Source organism: Callorhinchus milii, unplaced genomic scaffold, assembly GCF_018977255.1.
Source record: "Callorhinchus milii isolate IMCB2004 unplaced genomic scaffold, IMCB_Cmil_1.0 Scaffold29, whole genome shotgun sequence".
Classification (NCBI taxonomy): Eukaryota; Metazoa; Chordata; class Chondrichthyes; order Chimaeriformes; family Callorhinchidae; genus Callorhinchus; species Callorhinchus milii.
The window spans coordinates 3451916-3471999 of record NW_024704770.1 but is presented as its reverse complement, the minus strand read 5'-3'; the positions used below and the strand labels follow the sequence as shown (position 1 = coordinate 3471999).

Genomic DNA, 20084 nt, shown 5'->3' with positions numbered 1-20084 from the left:
TGACTGTGTGTGACTGTGTGTGTGTGTGTGTGTGACTGTGTGTGTGACTGTGTGTGCGGTGTGTGTGACTGTGTGTGACTGTGTGTGTGACTGTGTGTGACTGTGTGTGTGGCTGTGTGTGTGACTGTGTGTGACTGTGTGTGTGACTGTGTGTGACTGTGTGTGCGGTGTGTGTGACTGTGTGTGACTGTGTGTGTGACTGTGTGTGACTGTGTGTGTGACTGTGTGTGCGGTGTGTGTGACTGTGTGTGTGACTGTGTGTGTGACTGTGAGGCTGATCTGCCGGTGGATCAACGTCTGTAGAATCACAATCAGCTGCTGGTTTGAGGCTGACGGGGACTGGGAGTCTGTGTGTGTGTGTGTGTGTCTGAGAGCCTTCACCGGGGGGACAATTTCACACCAAATCCCCCCCGGGCTCCACGTGAGATACCCTCCCCCCCCCGGCCCCCCCCCCCCCCCGGCCCCCCCGCCCCACCCCCCCCACTCCTCCCCCACCCCCCGACGAGGAGGAAAAGGGTCCTTTAAACCCAGACAACAGCAGTGAGACGGGGAGCGATCAGGAGATGGTTGGGCTGTAAATGTAAGGCACAAAGCCATCAGCTGCGCTGCGGTGCGGTGCGCTGTGCGGTGCTGAATTGTCTCCGGATTGTTTGGGATTGTTATTAGGGATTATTATTATTTTACTATTCTGTTACCTTGAGGTTCGAGGGGAGGGAACGAACGGCAGATGCGAAAAGGGGAATGATTCCCGTGTGAGGAGCTGTGCTGCCCGCGGTACAGGGGATCATTTTGGGGGGCTGTGTGTGTGCTGTGCGTGTGCTGTGCGTGTGCTGTGCGTGTGCTCTGCGTGTGCGCTCTGCGTGTGTGTGTGGGTCGGATACCTTTGTTGTTTCAGACTCATATATTGGGACAAAGGACGTCGGTTGATTGATTGATTGATTGATTCGTTGATCGATTTGGTGGATCTGTGCCCGTTTTGCTCCCCGATTCCTGTCCCAAGACCGACTGAGATTTGTGGGGTCTGTGTGTGTGTGTGTGTGTGGGTCTGTGTGTGTGTGTGGGGGGGGTCTGTGTGTGTGTGTGGGGTCTGTGTGTGTGTGTGTGGATCTGTGTGTGTGTGTGGGGGGGGGGGGGTCTGTGTGTGTGTGTGTGTGTGGGTCTGTCTGTGTGTGTGTGTGGGGGGGTCTGTGTGTGTGTGTGTGGGTCTGTGTGTGTGTGTGTGTGGGTCTGTCTGTGTGTGTGTGGGGGGGGGTCTGTGTGTGTGTGTGGGGGGGGTCTGTGTGTGTGTGTGGGGGGTCTGTGTGTGTGTGTGTGGGGGGGGGTCTGTGTGTGTGTGTGTGTGTGTGGGGGGGGTCTGTGTGTGTGTGTGTGGGGGTAGGTCTGTGTGTGTGTGCGTGTGTGGGTCTGTGTGTCTGTGTTTGGGGGTGGGGGTCTGTGTGTGTGTGTGTGTGGATCTGTGTGTGTGGGGGGGGGTCTGTGTGTGTGTGTGGGGGGGGGTCTGTGTGTGTGTGTGGGTCTGTGTGTGTGTGTGTGGGGGGGTCTGTGTGTGTGTGTGGGGGGGTCTGTGTGTGTGTGTGGGTCTGTGTGTGTGTGTGTGGGGGGGTCTGTGTGTGGCAAAAACAATGAATCCAGGCAATCGGAGATTTAATAGCAATAACAATAATAATAATAATAATAATAATAATCGTTGCATTTGACACAGCGCCTGATCACGTCTTCGAGACGTCTCAAAGCGCTTCACAGGATATAGTATAAAACGAATTGACTGTATATTTGTGGGTGAAACGCGGCGGCCGATCGCGCACAGCAGCGTCCACACAAACAGCCGTGGGTTAAGTGACCAATTTATTATTTTTTTTAAAATTTATTTTTTAACGGATCATTTCCCCCCGGAAAGCGATCCGCCCATCGACTAACACCCGGGTTCCTGCTAACTGTGTGTGTGGGTCTGTGTGTGTGTGTGTGGGTCTGTGTGTGGGGGTCTGTGTGTGTGTGTGTGGGGGTCTGTGTGTGTGTGTGTGGGTCTGTGTGTGTGGGTCTGTGTGTATGTGTGTGTGTGTGTGGGTCTGTGTGTGTGTGTGTGTGTGTGGGGGTCTGTGTGTGTGTGTGGGTCTGTGTGTGTGTGTGTGTATGTGTGGGTCTGTGTGTGTGTGGGTCTGTGTGTGTGTGTGTGTGTGGGGGGGGGGTCTGTGGTGTGTATGTGTGGGTCTGTGTATATGTGGGGGTCTGTGTGTGTGTGTGTGGGTCTGTGTGTGTGTGGGGGTCTGTGTGTGTGGGGGGGTCTGTGTGTGTGTGTGGGTCTGTGTGTATGTGGGGGTCTGTGTGTGTGTGTGTGTGTGGGTCTGTGTGTGTGTGTGGGTCTGTGTGTGTGTGTGGGTCTGTGTGTGTGGGGGGGGTCTGTCTGTGTGTGTGTGTGTGGGTCTGTGTGTGTAGTAACTTGCCTATTGTTTGGTTCTCTCCGCCCGGGGATCGAACCCGGGTCCTCTCGCTTGCGAGGCGACTGCTCTAACCACTGAGTTACAGGACTGCACACCCATTCCCCCCCAAAAAAAGAATAATATTAATAATTTGGCCACTTAACCCACGGCTGTTTGTGGGGAACGCTGCTGTGCCCGATTGGCTGCTGTGTTTCGCCCACAAAGTACAGTCACTGCACTTTACAGTGTATCCTGTGAAGCGCTTTGAGACGTCCGGAAGACGTGATGAGGCGCTGCATCAAATGCCGGGATTATTATTATTGTTATTACATCTCCAATTGCCTGGATTTGCTGTCCCAAATTTACCCACAAATGTGAATGCGTGAGAGGGTGAGTGGGAGACAGAGAGAGAGTGAGAGGGTGAGTGGGAGACAGAGAGAGAGTGAGAGGGTGAGTGGGAGACAGAGAGAGAGTGAGAGGGTGAGTGGGAGACAGAGAGAGAGTGAGAGGGTGAGTGGGAGACAGAGAGAGAGAGTGAGAGAGAGAGTGTGTGTGTGTGTGTGAGAAAGAGTGTGTGCGAGAGAGTGAGAGAGATAGAATGAATGAGGTGGAGTGAGTGTGAGTGAGAGGTGTGCGCACGTGTGAGTGAGTGCGAGAGAGAGATAGAGTGAATGAGGTGGAGTGAGTGTGAGTGAGAGGTGTGCGCGCGTAAGAGTGAGTGAGTGCGAGAGAGAGATAGAGTGAATGAGGTGGAGTGAGTGTGAGTGAGAGAGAGTGTGAGAAAGAAAGTGTGAGAGAGTGTGAGAGAGAGAATGAGTGCGAGAGAGAGAGAGAGAGAGGGGGGGGGGGGAGAGCGCTCCGAGACGCAATCTGGCGTGAAGACCGCGATATAAATAATAATAATAATAATCCCGGCGTTTGACCGCGTCTTCGAGACGCCTCAGAGCGCTTCACAGGACACGCTGTAAGGTGGAGTGACTGTGTGTTTTCTGGGCAGAACGCAAGTCGTTATTGCCTGTGCGTCTCGCTCTCTCTCGCTCTCTCTCGCTCTCTCTCGCACTCTCTCGCTCTCTCTCTCGCTCTCTCTCTCGCTCTCTCTCGCTCACACTCTCTCGCTCTCTCTCGCACTCTCTCGCACTCTCTCGCTCTCTCTCGCTCTCTCTCTCTTGCTCTCTCTCGCTCTCTCTCGCTCTCTCTCGCTCTCTCTCTCGCTCTCTCTCGCACTCTCTCGCTCTCTCTCGCTCTCTCTCTCTCGCTCTCTCTCGCACTCTCTCTCGCGCTCTCTCTCGCTCTCTCTCGCACTCTCGCTCTCTCTCTCGCTCTCTCTCGCTCTCTCTCTCGCTCTCTCTCGCTCTCTCTCGCTCTCTCTCGCACTCTCGCACTCTCTCTCGCTCTCTCTCGCACTCTCGCACTCTCTCTCGCTCTCTCTCGCTCTCTCTCGCTCTCTCTCGCTCTCTCTCGCTCTCTCTCGCACTCTCTCTCACTCTCTCTCGCTCTCTCTCGCACTCTCTCGCTCTCTCTCGCTCTCTCTCGCTCTCTCTCGCACTCTCTCGCTCTCTCTCGCTCTCTCTCTCTCTCTCTGGCAGGTGGACAGAGGGACGGCGTGATGTGGAAGCCGAAGATGGAGAAGAAGAAAGAGAAGGAGACGATGTACAAGAGCGACTCCATCATCCCCTGCTTCCTGTTTGTGGAGGTGGGTCTCCCCCGGGGCCAGGCCAGGCTGAGCAGCCAGACTGGACCTCCTCACCCCAGGCCAACCCAGGCCAAGCCAGTCCAACCCAGGCCGAGCCAGTCCATCCCAGGCCGAGCCAGGCCGAGCCAGTCCAACCCAGGCCGAGCCAGTCCAACCCAGGCCGAGCCAGTCCAACCCAGGCCGAGCCAGTCCAACCCAGGCCGAGCCAGTCCAAGCCAAGACAGGCCAACCCACCCGCAATCATTTCCAATTCCATCACTACAGCCTTTTCTGTCTCTCCCTTTCCCAACCTCTTTCTCACACTCACTCTCTGTCTCTCTCCCTCTCACACACACTCTCTCTCTCCCTCTCATACTCTCTTTCTCTGTCTCTCCCTCTCACACTCTCACTCTCTCTCTCTCTCTCTCTACACACACTCTCCTCTCACTCTCTCTCCCCCCCCCCGCCCTCTGTGTTCCAGTTGCTGATCATGGTGGGTACGGTGCTGTTGGCTTATCACTTTGAATACACCGACACCTTCCAGGTCCACACCCAGGGCTTTTTCTGCTTCGACAGCTCCTACATGAAGCCTTACCCAGGCCCCGAGGAGATCAGTGCTGTGCCTCCTGTCCTGGTGTACTCACTGGTGTCTGCCCTGCCCATGGTCATGGTAAGGTACTGGACACCCCGTCACACCCTGCGCCCACGCACACTCCCACACACACATCACACCCCCCACCCTGCTCCATTACCACACCTCACACACACACCCACACCCAAACACACACCCACACACACTCACACACACACCCACATACACACACACACACATCACTCAATCCCGCGCCACCATCCCACTCACACACACATACACACACACAACGTCTAACCCTGACCTGGGAGTGTGGATGTACAGTGTAGAGAGATAATAACCCATGATAATAATAATAAAATTTATATTCATTGGATTTGACCGGACGCCTTATCACGTCTTCGAGACGTCTCAAAGCGCTTCACAGAATACACTGTAAAGTGTAGTGACTGTATATTTTGTGGGCGAAACGCAGCAGCCAATTGCACACAGCAGCGTCCCCACAAACAGCCGTGGATTGAGTGACCAAATTATTATTATTTTATTTTGAGGGATTATTACCCCCAGAAAGCGAGCCCCCAATCGACCAATAACCAGGTTCCTACTTACTGCTGGGTAGACAGAGGCGTGTGTGTGCGCGGGGTAAGGAAACTCGCCTAAGGTTTCGTCCTGACCCAACCCAACCCAACCCAACCCAACCCGGCCCGACCTGCCCGGAAATCGAACCCGGGTCCGCTCTCTTGCGAGGCAAAGTGATGGAGAGGGAGAGAGAGGCAGAGGGAGAGAGGGAGAGAAAGAGGCAGAGGGAACGAGAGAAGGGGGAAGAGAGAGAGAGGGGGAGAGAGAGAGGGGTAGAGGGAACGAGAGAAGGCGGAGGGGAGGGAGGGAGAGAGAGGCAGAGGAAGAGAGAGAGGCTTCTAAACTCTGTTACCCCGTGTTTTGCAGATGGTGCTGGGGGAGTTGGCTGCCTTTGTTTTCCAGGTGGATTTTGTGCGTCAGGAAAGAACCATCTTGACTGCGGATTGCTGCTCCCTCAACCCTCTGCTCCGACGTGTGGTCAGGTTCCTGGGTCAGCCTGACATTTGCCCCTCCACCCCTTCCCCCTCCCCGCCCCACCCTCGTCCTGTTCTGCCCTGCTTCGCTGCTCCCTGCTCTCTCTCTCTCTCTCTGTGCTCAGCCACTGACTCCAGGAGGGAGACACAGAGAGAGGGAAGGAGGGAGCGTAGGAACAGGAATCCCTGCCTTAAACACGTCATTGCTGCATTTGGCCAAGCAACAAGAATAACATTTACTCGGCGCCTGTCACGTCGGGAGGACATCTCAAGGCGCTGGACAGTCAGGGGTTTGCACCCGTGGGACTGTGGGATGGAGTTCCAGAGGGCGGAGGCAGAGAGGATGGCGGGGGCGGGGGGGTGCGGAGCAGGCTGGAGCCCGCTGAGCAGAGGGAGGGAGGGAGGGCGGTGGGGTGGGGTGGGGTGGGGGTGCCCAACAGGTCTGTGTGGGGTGGGGGGTTAGCAGGTCACAGAAATGGTGAGTAGCAAGGGAAGGCTGTGCAATAATAATCCTGGCGTTCGACCCGGCGCTTGATTACGTCGTCGAGACATCTCAAAGCGCTTCGCGGGACTGGACGCACCATAAAAGTGTAGTGACTGTGTGTTTTGCGGGCGGAACGACAGTGATGTGAGAAGCCTCTGTGTGTGTGTCTCTCTCTCTCTCTCTCGCAGGCGTCTATGCCTTTGGCTTGTTTGCCACCGACATCTTTGTGAACTGTGGGCAGCTGGTGATGGGCAGCCTGACCCCCCACTTCCTCACCGTGTGTCGGCCTAACTTCACGGCCCTGGGCTGTCGGACGGCCTCTCAGTACATCAGCAGCCCCCGCCCCTGCACGGGCCCCCCCAGGCTGGTGTCCAGCGCACGCAGAGCCTTCCCCTCCAAGGAGGCAGCGCTCAGCATGTACGCAGCTCTGTACACAGCGGTGAGTCTCAAAGCCCGTCTCAAGATCCTCCTCTGCCAGCGACCACCATCGGGCCCCCACCCTCCTGCCCAGGACCACCCCCCACCCTCCTGCCCAGGACCACCCCCCTCCTGCCCAGGACCCACCCCACCCTCCTGCCCAGGACCACCCCCCACCCTCCTGCCCAGGATCACCCCCCCACCCTCCTGCCCAGGACCACCCCCCCCCTCCTCCCAGCCACCCCCCTCACCCTCCTACCCAGCCCCCCCCACCCAGCCTCGCTCCTACCCAGCCCCTCCTCGCATTTGACCCGGCGCCTCATCACGTCTTCGAGATGTCTCAAAGCGCTTCACGGGATGCACCGTAAAGTGTAGTGACTGTGTGTTTTGGTGTTTTGAGCAGAAGCGATGTAGACGGCAGACAGACAGACAGACAGAGAGACAGAGAGACAGAGAGAGAGAGAGTGCGGGGGATCTGGGATCCCGGGTGTGAGCTGCAAGCGGCACTTGCGCGCGCGTTGCGAGACAGAACGCGGGCGAGAGAGCACTTGTGCGAGAGAGAGCGCGCGTGGAAGAAAGCGCGGGCATGCGTGTGCGAGAGCGTGCGTGCGTGTGTGCGAGAGACAGAGAGAGAGAGAGAGAGTGTACGCAAGAGCGCGTGAGAGAGAGAGAGAGAGCCCGTGTGTGCATGTGTGTGTGTGATTACTGTAGTAGATGCGGGTGGGGGCTGAGCTGGTCTGTGCTGATCCGTGTTGTCTCCTCAGGGGCTGAGCTGAGCTGAGCTGTGATGGAAGCCAGTTACCTGCTGGTGGCCGGCAGCTTCTCTCTGTTCCAGGTGCTGTTCCACATAGCAAGTCCCCGTCTGTCCGCCTCGCTCAGCCCCGGCTACAAACTCCTCAGCGAGGTCCAGAAAACAGAGTGGAACTCCAGGTAGGGGCCACTCCACCGTGGGGGAGGGGAGCGCAGTGTCCGATCTCGAACCCCTAGGCCTAACCTTTCACCCTGTCCCGCCCGGGAATCGAACCCGGGTTCCTCTGGCTTGCGAGGCGAGCGCTGTGACCACTGAGCTACAGGGACTCCACTTCACGTGTTTACCTGTTAATTCTCTCTCTCTCTCTCTCTCTCTCTCTCTTCTCAGGTGTGTCTCAACACTACACGCGCTGTTGGTCGGATCGCTGTCTCTGTACATTCTCTGGTTCGATGAGGCAGTGAACAGGGACCCAGTATGGTAAGCAACCGCGAAAAGGGGAAAGGGCTTTTGCCCGGCTCCACTGGCTCCCTATCACACACACTAAACCCCGTACCCCATCACCCCAGCCCTCGCCCGGCCCCACTGGCTCCCTATCACACACACTAAACCCCGTACCCCATCACCCCAGCCCTCGCCCGGCCCCACTGGCTCCCTATCACACACACTAACCCTGTACCCCCATCACCCCAGCCCTCGCCCGGCTCCACTGGCTCCCTATCACACACACTAAACCCGGTCCCCCCATCACCCCAGCCCTCGCCAGCCCCCACTGGCTCCCTATCACCGATTGGATTGATTTCAAGATCCTCACACTTGTCTTCAAACCCCTTCATGCCCTGGCACCTCCCTACCTCTCCAACCTGCTTACCCCACCCCAACCCACAGCCTCCGCTCGACTGGCTCCAGCCTCCTGCATGTCCCTTGTGCCCTCCGCTCCACCATCAGTCACCTCCCCCCTCCCTCCCCTCGGCTCAGAGTCGTGCTGTGCTACTGTCGAGCGCTCTGGGTCGCTGCCCTGCGTGAGGGGGCACAGTGAATGCAAGTTGTTGTTGTTGAGAGACCGGCTGTGTCCAGCACAGTGTGATCCGCTTACTGAGAGACTGACTGACCATTGGATCCTTTACAGAGAGACAACACGGGCTCGATGGGCAAATGTTTCCGTCTGCGCTTAACGCTGTAGGGTTTGGACTTGAACATTTTATCCCCCCTTTTCCCTGCTTTTGGCTCTGTCGATTTGTTCCGCCCCCCCCCCCCCCATGAGGTGCTGGATCAGTACAAATGTGATCGAGTAAAGCTACAGCAAAGCTGCTATCACTCTCTCTCTCTCTCTCTCTCTCTCTCTCTCAGGATCAGCCTCTAATCTCCTCAATCACAGGCACCAACATTCCCAGACCCGCTCTGAACGCTTCCTTTGTTTGCCACTGTTTAGCCCCACGGTTTAGCCCCCCCCCCCCCCCCGCCCCCCCACACACACACACCAGCGCTAGGTTCCCTCACAGCTCGCTCACAGCAAGCCTTGCCTGGATGACCCACTGCTCTGTGACCCTCAGTGCAATCACTCTGTCACTCACTCCTCTCTCTGTGATCTTCCCCCGCGCTCTCTGCTATCTCTCTCTTTAATCTCTCTCTGTAATCTCTCTCTCTCTGTAATCTCTCTCTCTTTCTCCCCCTCTCTGTATTCTCTCTCCCTGTAACCTCACTCTCTCCCCCTCACTTTCTGTAACCTCTCTAACTCCCTCTCTCTCCCTATATTCTCTCTCTCTCTCTATTCTCTTGCTCTGTAATCTCTCTCTCTCTTTTCCCCACACAATCTCTCTCTGTAATCTCTCTCTTTCTCTCTGTTATCTTTCTCTGATCGAGGCGAGTGTTGAGGAGAACCAGGGAATGTGGATTAAATGAAAGTCTCTCTCTCTCTCACACAGGGGTGACCCCAAATTAGTGAAGGTGAATATAGCAATCGCTTCAGGTTATCTCATAAATGGTGAGTTACGCCTCCCACCCACACACATACACACACCCACATACACACCCACACACCAGCGAACAGACACCCAGCAGCTAATGGCAATTGCCTTTGGTTTTTTTGGAGCCAAGTTTCTTCTATCTATGGTTGAAATTCTTGGGGTCCTCTCCCTCTATCCCTTTCTCTGTCTCCCCCGCCCCTCTCTCTCTCCCTGCCTCTCTCTCCCACTCTCCCCTCTCTCCCTCTCTAAACATCTCTCTCTCTGCCTCCATTTGAGAGTGAGTGTCTCTCACTCAGCCCTTCAAAGCACGGGAGCAACACCTAGAGTTAGCTGCCATTATAGGTACAGGAGGAGGCCATTCAGCCCCTTGAGCCTATTCCGCCATTCTGTAAGATCACGGTGACAGACAGCAGCCATGTTGACCTGTTTCTGCGCTTGGAGGTTTTTCCAGAGAGCTTGGTTGATGGGAGAACATTCCCGGGAGGAGGAAGGTTTCCCACGGTCACCGGGGGCTTGGCTTTGCTTCAGCGCCTCGACTGCCTGTCCTTGTCTCCTGAGCTTTGTTGGTTCTATGCCCTCATCACCGTGACCTTGCTCACCCGCTCTCCTTGCTCTCTCTCTCTTCTTGTGCGCTCTCTCTCTATCCCTTTGTGGTTGCTCTCTCACTTGTCTGTCTTTCCCTCCCTCTCTCTCCCTTCCTCCCGTTGTTACTCTCCCTCTCGCTGTTCACTCCCTTCCATTGGTCTCTGTGGCTTTGCAATGATCTGTGCCTCATTCCCAATTGGCCTTGGCTTTGTCTCTCATTGTTCACCGGCTTTGGCTGTGTCCGTGCTGTTGGTGTGTTGGCTTTGGCTGTGTCCGTGCTGTTGGTGTGTTGGCTTTGGCTGTGTCCGTGCTGTTGGTGTGTTGGCTTTGGCTGTGTCCGTGCTGTTGGTGTGTTGGCTTTGGCTGTGTCCGTGCTGTTGGTGTGTTGGCTTTGGCTGTGTCCGTGCTGTTGGTGTGTTGGCTTTGGCTGTGTCCGTGCTGTTGGTGTGTTGGCTTTGGCTGTGTCCGTGCTGTTGGTGTGTTGGCTTTGGCTGTGTCCGTGCTGTTGGTGTGTTGGCTTTGGCTGTGTCCGTGCTGTTGGTGTGTTGGCTTTGGCTGTGTCCGTGCTGTTGGTGTGTTGGCTTTGGCTGTGTCCGTGCTGTTGGTGTGTTGGCTTTGGCTGTGTCCGTGCTGTGGTGTGTTGGCTTTGGCTGTGTCCGTGCTGTTGGTGTGTTGGCTTTGGCTGTGTCTGTGCTGTTGGTGTGTTGGCTTTGGCTGTGTCTGTGCTGTTGGTGTGTTGGCTTTGGCTGTGTCTGTGCTGTTGGTGTGTCTGTGCTGTTGGTGTGTTGGCTTTGGCTGTGTCTGTGCTGTTGGTGTGTTGGCTTTGGCTGTGTCCGTGCTGTTGGTGTGTCTGTGCTGTTGGTGTGTTGGCTTTGGCTGTGTCTGTGCTGTTGGTGTGTTGGCTTTGGCTGTGTCCGTGCTGTTGCTGTGTTGGCTTTGGCTGTGTCTGTGCTGTTGGTGTGTTGGCTTTGGCTGTGTCTGTGCTGTTGGTGTGTTGGCTTTGGCTGTGTCTGTGCTGTTGGTGTGTTGGCTTTGGCTGTGTCTGTGCTGTTGGTGTGTTGGCTTTGGCTATGTCTGTGCTGTTGGTGTGTTGGTTGGCTCTGCCCTCTCTCCCATCAGTCTCTTGGCTTTGCCCGCTCATGCCCGTGCTCTCTTGCAGATTTAGTGCTGCTCCTGTGCCACTGGACGACAATAGGTGACGGCTTTTTCCTCTGCCACCACTTGGCGGCTCTCTACGCCTACCAGTATGTGCTGGTAAGTCCGGCCACTGCCAGCTCTCACCCCAGAGTGGTCCAAATGGTGGCTGCTTCGGCCAAATTCATCCCCCCCACTCCATATCATGCCTCCTCCTCCTCTGCAACTCCATCCCAACCTTGGCCTCGCTCCCTCCCTTGCCTCCTTCAAGGCATGACTCAAGACCCTCCTTTTCGGCCGCCCTCTTACCCCTGCCCTCCCTCACCCCAACCCCCCCCCCCCCCACCACACGCTCAGGCTCTGATCCCCGACTGTTTGGTGCCTTGGGACGTCCTCCCGATGTGAAAGGCACTTTACAAACATAGTGTTGTTGCTGTTGTTCATCCCCCCCCCCCACCCCCACAACCCGGAAATGTTATCTTACGTTATGTTTCTGGAAGGGAAACCAAAAATATTGCTCATGCCTTTGCCCCCCCACCTCCCCCCTTCCAGACATTTCTCAAACTGGGCATCCAGCCCTCGGCCGGCCAAAGGTTGGACCCTTCCCCCCCCCCACTTGGTTTAGCCGTCTCCGGAACTTTCCCAGAACATTCCCAACGCGCGAACTGTTTCACATCCTCCATGTGTTTCTTCCACAGAACCGGGGCCTCCTTCCCTATTTTGCCAACTTCCGGCTGATCGCGGAGCTCTCCACTCCGTTTGTCAACCAGAGGTAAGTTGCCGGAGTCTCGTAGCTCAGGGGTTAGAGCCCCCGCCAGCGAGAGAGCCGGGTTCGGTTCCCAGGCACGTCAGGTCAGGGTGAAACTTAGGCAAGTTTCCTTACTCCACACACACGCACACACAGTCACACACAGTCACACACACACACACACACGCGCCTCAGTTTATCAGCAGTAAGTAGGAATCTGGTTGTTAGTCGATCGTTAGATCACTTTCTGGGGGTAATAATTCCTCCAAAATAAATAATAATTTGGTGAATCAATCCACGACTGTTTGTGGGGGCGTCTCTGTGCACAATTGGCTGTCACATTTTGCCTCCAAAAACACACAGTCACTACACTTCACAGTGTATCCTGATGACGTGATGAGGCGCCGGGTCAAACGCCAGGATTATTATTATTATTATTATAAGAATAAAAAAGGCACAAAGGAATCTTTTCAGTTTTGCTGCAATCTCCGTAACTCAGTATTGATTGTTCTCTTGAGTGTGTGTGTGTGTCTCTGTGCGCGTGTGTGTGTGTGTGTGTGTGTATGTATGTGTGTATCTCCCTCTGTGCGTGTGGGTGTGTGTGTCTCTCTCTGTGCGTGTGGGTGTGTGTGTGTGTCTCTCTGACTCTGTGTGTCTGTATGTGTGTGTCTGTGTCTGAGTGTCTCTCTCTGTGTCTCTGCGTGTGTCTATGAGTATCTGTGTGTGTGTCTGTGAGTGTCTCTGTGTTTGTGTGTGTGCGTGTATCTCTGTGTGTGTGTGTCTGTGTGTGTGAGTGTCTCTGTGTGTGTGTGTCTGTGTGTGTGTGGGGTGGGGTCTGTGTGTGTGTCTGTCTGTGTGTGTGTGTCTCTGTGTGTGAGTGTCCCTCTCTTTCTGTTTAACTCCAGGTGGTTCTTCGAGGTGTTGGGCTTCCCGCGGACCAAGACGCTGGCGATGTTGAATGGAGTGGCCATGGCCGGCACCTTCTTCCTGGTGAGGATCGCTGTCATCCCCTCCTACTACCACAAGGTGGTGGACACGTTTGGGACGGAGGGGTTTGAGCGCCTGGGGCTGGGGCCGCAGTGTGCCTGGCTTACATCCAGCATCAGTCTGGACGTGCTGAACGTTATCTGGATGTATAAGATCGGCAGAGGCTGCTGCAAGATCCTCCTGCGATTCCGATCCCGCAAACCCAGTCGGCTGCTGTTGGCGGAGAAGGTGCAGTAGGAACGAGCCCAGACTCTGCTCCTGGTCACCTGCTCCCAGAGCCCATTAGACGATTGAAGCCCAATCCCTTGTCCATTTTGTTTTAGGAACTTGCCTTCGAGTGAGGATTTTGGAATAGATCTGATGTCCGTCCGTTCCCCCTCCCTCTCCCCCACCCCTCCCTCTCCCCCACCCCTCCTCCCCAACCTGCCTGTACAGTCCACAACACCCTCTTCCCTTAATTCTCCCCTGCCCCCCCCACACAAGTTCAATGTCCCCCCCCCCCCCCCCCGCCAAATCATCCCAGAGGGCAAACTGGGGAATGGGATGGAGGGGGAGTGAGCCCCACTGGGCTCAGGCTCAGATCACCTCACCGTTGGGCTTATGGGGTCCCGTTTTTTTTGCCTACAGATAATAACCCGTGCCTTGGTCAGTGCCTTTAACGTCGCCACGTGGCGCATACCTTTTAAGGGGTCCGCGTGTAGGGAGGGTCCCGCGTTCCTCTCGGGAGGGACGTGTAGCAGCCGGTGTTTAGCACACGGCAAAGAGCCGTGGGGGGGAGCGAGCGATTTACATGGGCGGGCGGTGGGGGGGGCGGGGGGAGGCTGGGACATCAGGGGTTGGGGAGGGGGGGGGAAGGGGAGGAACCCTTAACGTCTGCCCGAACAGGTGCTGACGGGGAAACTCAACTCAATGTCTCGTCTGAAAGACGGTGTCTCCAACACGTCACCATTTGCTTCCTTCTCCCTCCTCCCCACCACCCCCACCCACTCCATCCCCCACCCTCCATATCCCCACCCCATATTGGGTGTCAAATGGAACGCCTGGACTGTGAACTCCCAAGTCATCACCCCCACCCGGGTGGGGCTGAGAGGGGGGGGCGGCGAGGAGGGGGGCTGGGGGGGCGCGGGGAAGGGAGTGCTACCCACTGAGCCAGACCACCGCACTCCCAGTCTGTGGGTGACCTCATCTCATCTATCTGGTGTCACAGAGAGAGAGAGAGAGAGAAAAAGAGGAGACAAGATGCTTTGACTTGTGATTAGCTCTGCCACCTGTGTGTGTGTGTGTGTGTGTGTGTGGGTGTGTATGTGGCTATGTGTGTGGGTGTGTGTGTTGGTGGGTGCTGGGGGGAGGGGTGGGTGGGGGAGAGTACGTGTGTTTTGTGTCTGACGCACATGGAAACCCATCACCGTTGCCTAAGAGTCTCCAAACCCAAACTGAGAATTCCACACGTCCCAACTCCACGTGGAAATGCCAGAGACAGATTGTTGGAATGGAATGGAATGCGCTCTCTCTCCCTCTCCCTCCCTCTCCCTCTCTCCCTCCCTCTCCCTCTCCCTCTCTCCCTCCCTCTCTCCCTGGAGGGACACCTCCTGCTTTACCTAATTCACCCACAGATGTAAAAATGGCTTTGAATTGTAATTTGTCCCATTGCCTTTGGGGAGGTGCACGTGCGTGTGTGTGTGTGTGCGCGTGTGTGTGTGCCTGTGTGTGTGGGTGTATGTGTGGGTGCGTGTGTGTGTGTTACAGCCACCAAAATTACTCCCAGCCTTAACCCCGTCAGACTCTTAACTTAAACACTGAACCGAAGAACATCTCTCGATTCAGCCTGAATTTCCGACAAAGCCTTTTTTCAATACATAAATAATAATAAAAAAATCTCTCTCTCTCTCTCTCCATATATATCTAGAATATATATGACAATAAAATCCATCCAGATTCAGACCCAGTCGGGAGATTTTTAATAATAATAATATTTCTTGCTCGTTTTATATGCTGGTAAATTGTAAAGCAAGAAAAGAATAATAATAATAAATAAAGGGGTGTGTGGTCTCTGTCATGGGGGGAACGGAGGGGGAATTGGAGCTGGGGGGGGGATTAATTCCCTCCTTTTCTTCCCCCCCTCACACGATCGCCCTCCGTAAGCTCACCCTGTCCTTAACTAACCCCCCCCCTCCCCGCCCCCACTATCTCCTTGTGTGTTTTTTTTTTAACTTGTCTTACACTACTCAGGCAAAAGTATTTATTTTCTAATGGGGGAAATTGAGGGGAAAAAAATAATTGTTAAATAGATGACGTGTAATAACAGAACTGAGCCTAAAGTTTTTAAAAATAAATCCCTTCCCACAACCTCCCCCCACCCCCCCCCCCCCGCAATGAGGAATCACTCCCCAGACGGAGTCCCTGTGTGTGCGTGGTGTGTGTGTGTGTGTGTGACAGACCAGAGTCACTGCTGGCAAGGACAGTATACCTCAGTGCCTTTTTTTTTGTTTGTTCTTATGATTGATTCCGTGAAAAAATGTCCTTCAAATCATCAGCATCATCATAATCCTGGCATTTGATATATTGCCCACTTCGCTACACAGTCACTACACTTGACAGTATATCCTGTGAAGCGCTCTGCGACGTCTCAAAGACGTGACGGGGCGCTGTATTGAACACAAGGATTATTGTTATATTTTATTACTCAGTGCCTTTTTATGCCGTTGAGACGTCTCAAAGCGCTTCACAGAAGAGTTACCTCAGGCAAGTCTCCTTATTCCTTACACACGCGCACACACCCCTCTGCTCACCCGGCGGGAAGCAGGAACCCGGTTGTTAGTCGATTGGCGGATCACTTTCCGGGGGGTAATAATAATAATCCCTCCCCCCGAAAAAATAAGAATAATTTTGTTGCTCAATCCGCGGCTGTTTGTGGGGACGCTGCTGTGCGCGATCGGCTGCCGCATTTCGCCCACAAAATATACAGTCAATTCAGTTTACAGTATATTCTGTGAAGCGCTTTGAGACGTCTCGAAGACGTGATGAGGCGCTGTATCAAATGCGAGGATTATTATTACTATCATCATGACTTGGGCTGAGCTCTGGTGCAGCCTCAGACTGAGCTCATTCTGTGCAACTTAACAGGATTCCTCTTTGTACTTCTAATGAATAAAATGAATTCCCTCCACTTCACGATGAGGACATTTTCTTGGGGGGGGTAAGTGGGGTCTCCTCGGAGCTGAACTGGCCCCAAGGTGACATGTTTGGCAACGCAATATCAGAACCGAGCCCTCCCTCCGTGACGCTCCCTGGGTCCGGTCCCTGAGCCAGTTTTCCAGGGCAGTGTTTTATTTTAGTAACGCATTTCCGTTTCCGCCCCTTCCTTTGTGCATTTACTCCTCATCCCGTCCTTCAGTGGCCGTTGTTATCAACCACTACACTCCTAACCCCTGGAACTCAATCTCTGTCACACACACACACACACACTACAGAGACCGTCACAGAGGACCGACTCCACTCTCACTCACAGACCCATCTCTCTTCAAGCAAAGGTGGGAGTCCCGTAGTGTAACGTAGAGTCCTGCAGCTCAGTGGTGAGAGCGCGAGTGAGCGAGAGAGAGGTCCCGGGTTCGATTCCCGGGCGGGTCAGGTCGGGGCGAAACTTTAGGCGAGTTTCCTTACGCCACAGACACACAGACACACAGACCCACCCACGCGCCGGTTTACCTTCGCAGTGAGTAGGAACCTGGATGTTAAATCAATTGGCGGATCGCTTTCCAGCGATAATAACCCCTCCCCAAAAAATAATAATAATAATGTGGTCACTCAGCGGTCTATTAAAATTGTTTAAACCTGTATAATTATTTTCGTTTCACCCACAATATATACAGTCGATTCACTTTACAGTGTATCCTGTGAAGCGCTTTGAGACGTCTTGAAGACGTGATAAGGCGCTGTGTCAAATGCCAATATTATTACTATTATTCCCGTCATCATTAACTGGGTGCGCCCCCCCCCCCTACCACCCCCTCTAATTCCCCCTGGGACCTCTCGCTCGCTCTCTGTCTAATCTGCTTGAGTTTTCTGTACTAAATCTTCCGATTCCTACAGGATTGCAGCGAGTGAGACATGAAGGAATTCTGGTCAGAGTCTGAATCGCCTCCTTAAATAGTCAAACATCGCTGGCTCGAAGGTCTGCCTTGGAAACAGGTCTGCTCCTCTCTCTCTCTCTCTCTCTCTTCCCCTCACTCCCTCCCTCCCTCCCTCCCTCCCTGCGTGAGGCTCTGCGAGAGACGGAGAGAGAGAGAGCGAGGTGATGTAACGTGGCTTTCTTCCAAGTCCTGCTGTTTGCTTTCCCTTTCCCTGAGCTCTTCGTTTCCGAGCGAGCGAGAGAGAGGGGGAGAGTTTTGTTGTCTTGTTGTTCACGCGATGACCTCACCGCACAGCCGGGCTACTAAAAAAGGCAAAGTGTGTTAGCGGCGAGGCCGGGGCTGCGTCAGGCTGGCGCTATCACTCGTTCTATCTCACGCTTCTTCCTGACAATAAAAATAACAATAAAACGCCAGACATCATTTGGCGCTGAGCCCGGCACTCGACGGCTTAGGACGTCTCGAAAGTGCTTCCCGGGCCGTTGCGGCGCTGGTGCGGTGACCGGTTTATGTTGGTGCCCAGCGACGTCCCCACAAACAGCCGTGACGTACACCAGTGTTTTTTGGCTCGTCTGTCTGTCTGTCTGTCTGTCTGTCTGTCTGTCTGTCTGTCTGTCTGTCTGTCTGTCTGTCTGTCTGTCTGTCTGTCTGTCTGTCCCTCCATTTGTGTGTGTGTCTCTATCCATCTGTGTGTGTGTATCGCTCTCTCTATCCCTCTCTCTGTGTGTATCGCTCTCTATCCCTCTCTCTATCCCTCTCTCTGTGTGTATCGCTCTCTATCCCTCTCTCTATCCCTCTCTCTGTGTGTATCGCTCTCTCTATCCCTCTCTCTGTGTGTATCGCTCTCTCTATCCCTCTCTCTGTGTGTATCGCTCTCTATCCCTCTCTCTATCCCTCTCTGTGTGTATCGCTCTCTATCCCTCTCTCTATCCCTCTCTCTGTGTGTATCCCTCTCTCCATCCCTCTCTCTATCCCTCTCTCTGTGTGTTTGTGCCCCTCTCTCTGTTGAACCCTTGTTTGCCTTTCTCGAGGCTGTGATACACTCCGGTAGTCGCTATCGTGAACGTTGCTCTTTTACCCCAAGGTCCAAATATCCCCTTTTCCTCGTCTCCCCTCCCCCCACCCTGTGTGAGTGAGGTGGTACAATCCCACCCTCCACCCCCACCATGAGGTGGGACGGGAGGGGGGGCAGAGTGTGGGGGTCAGGAGTCACTTTACAGTTTAGAACCCGAGATTTGGGGAAAATAATATTGAAAATCTTGCATTTGGACATTGACTGAATGTAACATGGAAACGGCTCAAACCGCGTGACAGTAATGACACGACAAGGTGTAGTGACTGTTTTTGTGGGCAAACACGGGAGCACATTTACCCACAGCGATGGCCCCTCAGCGATGAGGGGAGAGAGAAACTCTCTTCTCTTTCAGAATCACCTGAATCGACAGATCAATGACTCGTCTGAAGGACGGCATCTCCAATATGGGGCTCTCTCCCCCCTCCCCCTCAACACCCCCCACACCCCCAGCGTCAGCCACACTGGAGCGTCAGCCGAGACCATGAGCTCAACGTCCCCAGACTTGGGTGAGGGGCTTGAAACCCACAACCTTCTGACTCAGAGGTTCATAGAACAATAATAATAATAATTCTCTCTTTGACCCAGTGCCTTATTCCGTCTCAAAGCGCTTCACAGGATACGCTGTAAAGTGTAGTGACTGTGTATTTTGTGGGCGAAACGCGGCAGCCAATTGCGCCCAACGACGTCCCCACAAACAGCCGTGGGTTGAAGTGACCACAATATTATTATTATTATTTGTTTTTTTCTGAAGGCTTATTATCCCCGGGAAGCGATCCGCCAATCAACTAACAACCGGGTTCCTACTGACTGCTGACAATCACAGGTGTGTGTGTGCGTGCGCACGTGTGTGTGTGCGTGTGGAGTAAGGAAACTTGCCCAAGGTTTCACCTCAGCCGACCGGGAATCGAACCCGGGTCCTCTCGCTCGCAAAGCGAGGTCCCTAACCTCCGAGCCACGCTGCGGGGCTCCAGGGAGAGTTGAATGTCTCCATAAGGAGAGGTGGTGTGAGGGCTGCGGGGACCGGGGCAGGAGGAATGTCTAACCTAACGTCTCTCCAGAAAGGCTCATCCTCCGAAGAGCGAGAGATTGAGCAGCTACCATTCGATGTCCATATAAAGCCAGCAATGCTCGCGCTGCACGGTGCGAGCTGCAGAATGTTTATACACATTTCTGTCGGTTGGCAGGAGCTTCGGGATGTGTGATTGCTACCAGATTTGTACTGTTCCAGGCTGTGAGCTCCAGCCATGATGGGTTAAGGACTTATAAGGCTTTGGTGAGCGCGAATATAACTCACCCATTAGAACTCGTCGTTTAGATACCGATCCCACTACCACTAACCCCCCCGCCACCCCTCCCCTCCCCGTCACCCCCCTCCCCCCCTCCTGTAAATCCTCGCCTCTCTCCACACCTCCCAGTGTGAAGGGATTAACCCTTCGAGCGCCAAGTCCCTGCGGACTCTCCTCTCCCTCGTGCCAATTTGTCGGAGGAGCCCGTGTTGTTCTGGGCGAGGTGTTTAATCCCACACTCCCGCCCGGTTGCCTCTCTGTTCCAGGACAGACTTGGGGTCAGCGTTTCACTTACTGGGAAAAGAGACGGGGGTTTTCTCTTTCTGTCGCAAGTTGCTGCGTGTCCTGGCCAGCAATTCTCTCCCCCTCCCACCCCCATTCCCCATCTCCCCCCACCCCCCATTCCCCATCTCCCTCCCCCCCCAACCCCGGAAATAATATTGTTTCAAGAACAAATTAGGTTGATTTCTGCGAGGAAATAATATCTGGGGGTTGGGGGGGGGGTGGGGACAGGGCAAAGTTGGGGGATTTGACATGTCAAGCGACTGCCAGGATGGGCGGAAGGGGAACTGGATGGACTTCGGTTTTCTTCCTGACTCACCCAGGAATTGAACCCGGGTCCTCTCACTCGCTTGCGAGGTGAGGGGTCTAACCTCTGAGCTAAAGCTATATATATATATATAAATATATATAAAATCATTTCCTGGGTTCTCCAGACCAGGAATCCCCTCCCACCCCAATGACTCGTCTCAATCTCTCTCTTTCGAGACGCTGCCAAAAATCTACAATAAAG

At 54.5% G+C, this 20084-nt stretch overlaps 2 protein-coding genes across 2 annotated transcripts; both read left to right on the top strand.

Annotated features, from left to right (window-relative positions):
- Positions 1–754: 754 nt before the first annotated feature.
- On the top strand, positions 755–7410 carry LOC103173816 (phospholipid phosphatase-related protein type 5). The gene is made up of 6 exons (XM_042344634.1): positions 755–774; positions 4004–4110; positions 4571–4759; positions 5627–5750; positions 6406–6722; positions 7399–7410. The coding sequence occupies exons 2-6, from the start codon at positions 4024–4026 to the stop codon at positions 7408–7410; spliced, it is 729 nt and encodes a 242-aa protein (XP_042200568.1). The 5' UTR covers positions 755–774; positions 4004–4023.
- An 11-nt stretch (positions 7411–7421) lies between these two features.
- LOC103172977 (TLC domain-containing protein 4-B-like) lies at positions 7422–13202 on the top strand. The gene is made up of 6 exons (XM_042344741.1): positions 7422–7564; positions 7773–7862; positions 9308–9366; positions 11094–11188; positions 11767–11840; positions 12722–13202. Exons 1-6 carry the CDS (start codon positions 7422–7424, stop codon positions 13038–13040), a joined length of 780 nt encoding a protein of 259 aa, XP_042200675.1. The 3' UTR covers positions 13041–13202.
- Positions 13203–20084: the final 6882 nt, after the last annotated feature.